The following is an 8,345-nucleotide window of genomic DNA, read 5'->3' as shown; positions in this document are numbered from 1 at the left end:
AAGGCACATAACCAGAGAGCGCCCTACCTTTTCCGAATCAACTCGTCAACAAATGTACACAACTACTGCCTCCCCTCGGATCCCTAAAGTAAGCCGCCAAAGCACCATCCCGAGAAACGCAACCACGAACGGGAATCTTTTCACTGCGTTCGAGCGATGACTTCTACCGATACAACCTATACCGAGAGGGATCCCCTCATCCGAGGGGTGGAGGAGTCCGAAGACGAAAGTGCGCCAATTGTAACGCATGTACTAGACGAAGACGACGATCGAACTTCAGCCCAGAGGCTTGCGATTATATTTCCATGCTTAATAATTCTCATTTGCTTTCTGGTTGGAAATAGCATGATCGATGTTTCACTGAATGAGATTTCTGAGGCTATCGTGTGCAGGAATATTTTCGGCACTGTGCCAGACCCGGCGTCTGATCCACGCTGCAAGGGAATTCAGGTTCAGTCAGAGTTGGCATTGATTACCGGTTGGGAGCTTACCTTTGGATTCATTCCGAGCCTATTAGTAGGCGTACCCTATGGTCTAGCCGCTGATAAGTACGGCCGCAGAGTCGTACTTCTGCTAGCTAGCACTGGCGGCGTCCTTTACACACTAGCTGTTATTATCATTTGTGAGTACGCTAAATGCTCGCCCGCCTGTGGGGTTTTATACTGCATCAGCTCACAAGCGTGCGTACGGCTCTTGTCTAGGTCGATATCCTGGCACATTTCCCCTTCGATTGAGATGGCTCGCGCCGATTTTCATGCTAATTGGTGGCGGTGCTTCTACATTCAACGCGATCATATTTACCGTTGTGGCAGACGTGTCGACAAAGGCATACAGGTATCAAGACATTATAGGCTGTTTTGTTTTTTGAGCACTATCCCGTACCCTTCCTAGCACGCAATATCAAGCACATTCAATAGCATTCACTAATCGCGCCACAGGTCTACCGCCTTCTTGTTCCTGGCGACAGCAGTAACTGCCTGCGGTTTGGTCGCGAGTCCATTGACGTATCTGATGATGAATGGAAGTGGTGCCTGGTTTACCGTTATCTTCGGATTTGTCTTACAAGCTCTGGCCATACCATTGGCTGCTTTCCTTCCTGAGACAAGATGCACTGCAGTTGTTGAGCGGGCAGCAGCGCTCCGCAGTGTCGCTGAGAGGAATCACCACGTCGACAAGCACAGTTCATGTTGGAATGTGCAACCAATCATGCGTTCTACTTGGCAGCATCTGTCTTTAATTAACCGCACGCTTTTTGTCGGAAATCCCACTGTCGGTATACTGCTATTCAGCACAGTCTTCATTACTCTAGGCAAAAGTGTGGTAATGTTGTTGCTTCAGTATGTCGCAAAAAGATTTGGATGGTCTTGGGCCAAGGTAAGCAACCAACGCTGCATGAGTTCTTGGATCTCTCGTTGCTTGGAAGACTGACCAGTCGGGTTGGCCTAGGCGGGTCTGCTGATCGGGGTGAAGCATGCAGTTAGCATTGGTCTTACAGCCATTTTGCTACCTGCACTGAGCCAAGTGCTGTTGAAGACTGGCATGGCACCGCACATCAAAGACTGGTGGATTGTTCGGGTGAGTGCTATGATTGGTGCGCTCGGCTCGCTAGCAATGGGAATGGCTCAAACAGTAGAGCTGTTCATCAGCGCCATGATTTTTACTGAGTTTGGTGGTGGCTTGCAAGCAGCGCTACGTGGCCTTGTGACGGAGCTAGTGGACCAGACGCATACTGCGCTGATAATGACGGTGCTAAGCATGTTCCTGACCATTAGCGAAATGGTGGCTGGCCCTCTTATGGCGCAGATGTTCAAAGTGGGCATGAACTGGGGAGGGATGTGGGTTGGGATGCCTTATATAGCTTCAGCGGCAATGCTGTCGGTCAGCACACTTCTAGTTACATTCCTGCCGATTGGTCGACACATGGCAACTTCACCGGCCGTTTAGTTAGACTAGCGGGTGTCTTACCTGTTGTTGCTTCTAAGGGCCGCTGCGTCAACGAACACGAGCACTTCTATCGTGAATAAACACGAGCATTACTATCGTGAATATAGGCTCCATTCTCAAGAAGCAGCCTAGTCACTTCGACGAGACCATCGCTGGCTACCGATTGAAATGCTGACCATCCATCATCATCCTCAACCGTGACATCAGACCCATTCTCGAGAAGCAGCTTGGTCACCTCAACATGACCATTGCTAGCTACTACAGTCGCGCCAATCCAACTGCCGGGTCGAGATCCGGCATCCTTTCGACAAATTAACGAGCAAAAGAGTGCAATAAATCAAGTACGGCACAACGCAGTGTGCAACGACAGACCTTCTCGTTTACGCTTGGGCCAAGCCAGGTGACGATGTTTGAGGCATCTTGGCGAACTTGATACCATGGAAATTTTTATCTGACGCTCTATGGTGCATGTAGCGATGCTTGGCGTGTCCTGGCAGGTTGACATTTGGCATTGACTGTGTGACGAGATGAATCTCGTGGTTATGCTCTCTGAAAATGCACTGATAAGGATTATTGGCATGACGCACTTCGTCATGTTGACTCGTGATGTCGCTTCCGGCAATGGTCTCTCAAGTTATCTTGCCGACTGAAGAGCCTGTCACAGTGTGGGCAAGAGAAAGACGGCTTATGTGACATTTCATGCCTGACTCTGTCTTTTTTCAATGCGAACGATCGAGGCTTGTCATCAGTAAGGTGGCAGTTCGGGAATCGACAATAGTATTTGCGAAAGTGTAAACGATAATGCTTATTGAAGTCGCGTTGTCTCATAAAGAGTACTTTCGAGGCGCAGGACGGGTGCGGGCATTGTAGCCCGCCGAAGCTCGAACCGATGCCGTTATCAAAGCGTGGCCAAGCCGCTACCAAGTGGGCATCGGTCGGCGTAGCGATTAACCGGGTTGAATGACGCCCGGGGATTAACTCGCGCGTGTCATTGTTCTCTTTATTGCTCCGTTGAAGTGAATCCTGGTAACAGTCTGTTTCTAGGTCTGGCTCATTGGTACCTGATTCAGTTCCAGAAGAGGCCCAGCTCACAGGAATATTGAAGCCTGTGGAAAATATATCTGAACCTTGACCTATTAAGACATACTCATCAGGGTTGGCTCTTGACACGCTATATGAGACGGCAGTAGAGACAGTTTGAAATTGGGTCATATTGTACCCATCGTGTGCAGGGTTTTTGAATGAGGTTTGAAAGGCCGACAAAGTTGTACCCAATTGTTGGGGCGGCAGCGCGAAATGACCTTTGACTCCGTCGTCCAGCTGGCCCAACTGTGCTGGTGCGGGACCGGGCGCACCGATGATGTGCATCGCCTCGACAAAATCAGAGCTGTTGAAGGGATTGTCAGTGTATAGAGAAGCTGAATCTCGGTCTGAAAACGAGGTTCCTGTGAGGAGCTCTAAACGAGGTAGAACATCGTCGGAATTGAGCGGCCGGCGTCCGTCGTTTGGAGTTGGTTGTGCGAAGATTTCGCTAGCGTAATAGAGCCTTGGAGATAACGTCATGTCGCATTAGCCTTCCACCGGGGGGGTTATATTATGTGGCTAACTTTGATTGTGTAGATGTCCGCCTGCGTGAAGTCAGTGTTGGCAGTGAGCTTGACTTGTTCATGACGGCAGCCAACAAGAGTGGGTCTCCATGTACCTGCCGATATTTCGCCGCGAGCGGCACGGCAAATCGAGCTGCATCCGGGTACATGTCAGAACATCAATGATGCGAGGACCATTTACCGTGTTGTTGTTCTACAGCCTCTCGCTTCGCGTCGCTTTAGAATAATCCGTGTGGAATATGATGGTAAACAGCTGGGTATCACAAATTCCGCAAAAAACTCGTGTTGGGGTGCCACAGTGGTCTCTTCGAAAGGGAGACAATCAGGAAACTCTTGAAACTATTCTGTTTTTAGTGTATTAACGCATGGCATAGTGCTCAAGTGTGCCCATCGTCAATTGATTGGTTATTCGCCGTTCCACACGCTCCGATGCGCTCGTTGGGCTCAACTGTAGCCGCAGGAATGGAGGCCGCCGGCCCTTTTTTGGCAGCGCAGATGAACCTGGTTCAGCTCAGAGTTCACTCTTGCTCGCAAATGTCAAAGGGTGTGCCGTCTGTCTGGGTCACGAATCGACGGGCAGGTATAAATTGTATGGCAGGACTTCCTTGGTTAATCTGGGCTGTTGTAGTATAGGGTAGTTACGAGGTATGTGCAGCACAATGTGCTAGAGCTAGCTATACCAATTGCTAATCCCCTTCTCTCTTGTTTTCGCTGTTAACTGGAATCTTAGTTCTGTTTCTTCCCCAGTCTCGGTTTGTCGCGTTGGAGGAGACATTGGGGCCGAGTAGGCGGCTTTATCACCACCTAGCCATTCCAGCACGGCCCGGTGTGCGATTGTAGTATAGGGTAGTTACGAGGTATGTGGAGCGCAATGTGCCAGAGCCAGCTATACTGAATGCTGACCTATCTCTCTCTCTTTTTTGTTTTTTTCGCTTTTAACTGGAATTTTAGTTTGTTTCTTCCCCAGTCTCGGTTTGTCGCGTTGGCGGAGACATTGGGCCGAGCAGGCGGCTTTATCACCACCTGGCCATCCTGGCTCGCCCAGGCGTTGTCACAGGGAAAAAACAGGAAGAAGGAACAAGAAAGGCTTTCATTCGAATTATCGTCTTTTTTTCTATCGCGTCCTCGTGACAGGCCAGATTATATGAGCCCAGAATATTCATATTTTGGCACCGCACATCTTCCGTGTGTCGTGAATGATGCGACTGTAAAGGTCTGGGCCGAGGCGACCGTCCGAAACGGACGCACGCCCGCTGTACGGCGCGCGCCCACGTGTTAGAGTGTCATAAAAGTTCGGCGGCTTTTTTGACGGCGGCTGCAACGGGCGGGCTGAACCCCAGTTTGATGGGCGGGGCCGATCGGGGTGTGGGGTGAATCGGGTCCCCACGCCAGCAACGGCGCGGCGCAGATGTCACACCCCTGGGCACCTAATAAAGAAGATGCTAGCTTGGCAAGGCTACATGCTAAGTAACATTGGCCTGCATTATGTGTTGCACCACCTTATTCTGTGCGCATAACCCCCCCCCCCCCCCCTCTCTTTTTTTCTTTTCTGTGTAGCCTTGATCGAATGCCATTGCAATCTTGGAGGACATCGCATGTAGTCGAGGACAACGGCGTTCGGCATCACGAAACCTGGACGAGCGTGTCTCGACGCTGGTACTCAAAGGCGTTGTCTCGCACGTGGTGCCGTCCAATCTTATTGTCCGCAATCGCTGGGTCTCGCATCGTTAATATAATCGAGGGCAGGCGCTGTCATATCGAGAAAAGTTTGTAGCTACAAGGCCAACATGTCTATTTGATCAAGTCAGTCTATAGATATCTATAATATCAGCAGTTTGGTCGTTTTGACCAGCGACCCCAGCCCCATTTCCGTCTTCCATCTGCCTCTTGCTGCATGTTCGACGATGCCTCGGGATGCTGCGACCTGGATCCTTTATACATGGCCGCCACGTAGTAAAACTCATCAAGTTGGTCTTCAGAGTGTCTGCGCTCCGGCGCGCCGAGAAAGGACGGATACGATGGCAGTGACTGCAGTGCGTGCCAAGACCTCGTGGGTAGGAGTTGCACTAGAGAAACAGTCTCTCGCGTTAGCGTTCCTGGGACCTCCCGGGCAATAGGGGAGGGGTAGGGGGGGATTGGGGCCGCACTTTCAGCGTCTGACAGTGCGGACGCGCGTTGGATAATCCTGCTGCGCCGTATCCAACGCCAGATGATGATCAGGGCGGGCGGGAGGGCTAGCACAAGGGCAACGATGCCAATGATGGCTTCTGTGCTGAGTTGCATGATGGCGGTGTGAAGTCGTGTGAAATTCGGGAGGTGAAGGCAGTATGATTGTGTGATGGTGTGGGGGTGATGTCGCTCTCGCTATCTCTGCTTCTCTCTTGCGCGGGCAGTGATGAACGCAGGGAGCAGCTAGCTGGACAAGGGACCTGACCAGTCTCAGCGCAGAGTGATTTCGTAGTTTGTGAGAGGGATAAAAAAAAAGTAAGGGGGCCAGCGATGGCAAGACAATGATAAAGGTAGCAAAGACTACTATGATGGATAATTTCTTAGGGGAGGGTGGTGTGGCCTTTTTTTCCCTTTCCTTCTCATACTGAGTACTGCGGACAGGTCTTATATATGCGGCAAGGAAGATGTGCTAGTCATTACCTATTGGTAGTAAGGTCGAACATCGGAGTGTTGTTCAAAGGTATCAGTCTGTTGTTCTGCCTAAAGAGGCTTAGTATATGTATAACACTATACTATAATAGGAAATATCAATTTCTCAGAGACAGGGCCGCCTCTCGCTGATAGCTTCTGATTAGTTGAGAGAGCTTCTCTTACTCCATTTCGAACCCTCCAAAAACACACAGATATTACGCCATCCAGAAAGTACGTTGGCAGTGGCACAGAGGTCCCCACTTTTCGGGGGGCAGTGATGTATCCTGAGTCTTGTTAGCCTCGTCTGCTTTTGCTACCAACCAGCAGCCCGGCCAGGCCATTCAGCAAGCAAGCCACAGGTTCGCTCATTCGCCCAAAAACTTGGTCTTACCTGTCCTGCTGTCCGAGCGAGACTCGTGCCCATCGCGTTTCTTCTGCCTGGTTTCTACCCGTGGCCCCACCCCTGTGTCTGCTTTCCTCTTGTCTCTACTATTGACAATGCCCCTCCCAAGCCACCGCAGGTACTGTTCACTGCACTAGTAGTATATGCATGTATTGTTGTTTCTGCTGTAGCTCGCGGCCTGCATGACGAGCTCCAAGGTACCGGTTTTCCTGACATGCCCCCCTAGAAAGTGGATTCTCTCCGAGTTGTTCTTCCTTTTTCTTTTGGTGGCATGTCGGCCGGGTTGAGGGAAATTCTGACGATTTTTTGGCCATTTTTGACAAGCCCCCAGGTATAGGCAGGTCATGTCTTGGTACATGCAAATATGCCTGTAGAGGAGTTTCAAGGGGATTCTGACGATTTTTTGGCCATTCTTGACAAGCCTCTCGGTAGGGGTAGGCCATGTCTACAGGCGTAAAAAATATGCCTGTAGAGAATTCATTTTCGAGGCATGTCAGAAAACATGCTCCTCCTCCTCCTCCTCCTCCTCCTCAGTAGAAAGGAAAAATTCATTGCGCAATGGACTTTGGACGTGTCCTGCTGCTCCAGATTTTCTCTTGGTGGTGGGAATCAAAGTTGGTATCAAACACTCTATCCACAAAACCGTCTACAGGATTTTATTCGAGTACTTGATATTAAAAGAAATAAGTAAAAGAAAGGGGGAAAAATATTCTTCTTCAATAATGTGTCGTCTCATTTTGTTTCATCTTGCTTGATTTTACACTTCAGGCTATCGGGTGCTCTGAGGCAAGGCAGCACCACTCTGCCACGCCTTTTTGCAGACCGCGAGAAAGAGGCCAGCAGGTGGGTGAAAAAAAAAATGCCCACCCCAAAAAGGCAGACAGGGTTCTGGCGTGGCGAGCACAACTGTGTCGATCATGACCTTCCCTCCGTCGTATACTAGGCAGCTAAAGCCAGTAGAAGAGTCTTCACCCTCTCCTCTCTTTTATTCCCCCCCCCCCCCCCCCCCCCCCCCCCCCCCAAGCGCACATGGTGCTGTATTCTTGTGGATAAAGGGGCGCGTGTGGCTGGCTGAAAACCATGAGCAGGCACACACACCATCTTTGCGGCCCCTGATGAGCCGGTGCCGGTCGGACGCGAGGAAGGGAGCTAGACTCACTCGGCAGTGTCCCATAATCGTCATGGGGGCAAAAAAAACAGAAAGACTTATCCTGCCGTTCAACTGTTAACCCAACTCTAATAGTATTGCGAATCGATGAGGGCAAAAAAGTGAAGATGGCAATCAAACGCAAATAATGAAAAAAAAATGAACAATTTAATATAAAGGGGAGAAAAATGAGATCAAGACTCCTGTGAGCAATGCCAACAACATGCTGTGCCATGCCGTGCCATGCACACTTTTCTTGTTCTTGTGGGCATACTTTTGTGGCTGTAGCAACTCCAGTTCAACTCGTGATTGGGTTCCTCTCTGGCTCGCTGTCTCTTGCATGCATCGGCATGTATTATGCGCTGCAAGCCTCGGGTGCGATTTCACGCCTAAATTGGTTGCTGGAGGTTGGCGCAAGTCGATGCACGTGGCACGCTGGCCGACTTGTTGGGCCTGTCTTCGGCCTTACTCGCTCTCTTTCTGTCCCCGTTCGCTCTGCCCTTCTCCTCAGCCTTGGCTATCCGTAAGCACACAAGTTGGAAACACCCCGTCTTTGGCAACGTCCCTTCTGTCACACACGAATGCACCCAGGTCGAAGGGAATG

General features: G+C 50.5%; 1 protein-coding gene across 1 annotated transcript; it reads right to left on the bottom strand.

Moving 5' to 3' along the window:
• Positions 1-5,378: 5,378 nt before the first annotated feature.
• On the bottom strand, positions 5,379-5,834 carry V2A60_008036 (uncharacterized protein; the record flags this gene model as incomplete). The annotated part of the gene is made up of 2 exons (XM_083259313.1): positions 5,379-5,617; positions 5,699-5,834. The coding sequence occupies 2 exons, from the start codon at positions 5,832-5,834 to the stop codon at positions 5,379-5,381; spliced, it is 375 nt and encodes a 124-aa protein (XP_083115439.1).
• Positions 5,835-8,345: the final 2,511 nt, after the last annotated feature.

This window comes from Cordyceps javanica, chromosome 5 (assembly GCF_051103115.1).
Source record: "Cordyceps javanica chromosome 5, complete sequence".
NCBI lineage: Eukaryota > Fungi > Ascomycota > Sordariomycetes > Hypocreales > Cordycipitaceae > Cordyceps > Cordyceps javanica.
Note: the sequence above shows the minus strand (reverse complement) of the source record. Positions and strands in the feature narration are given on the sequence as shown.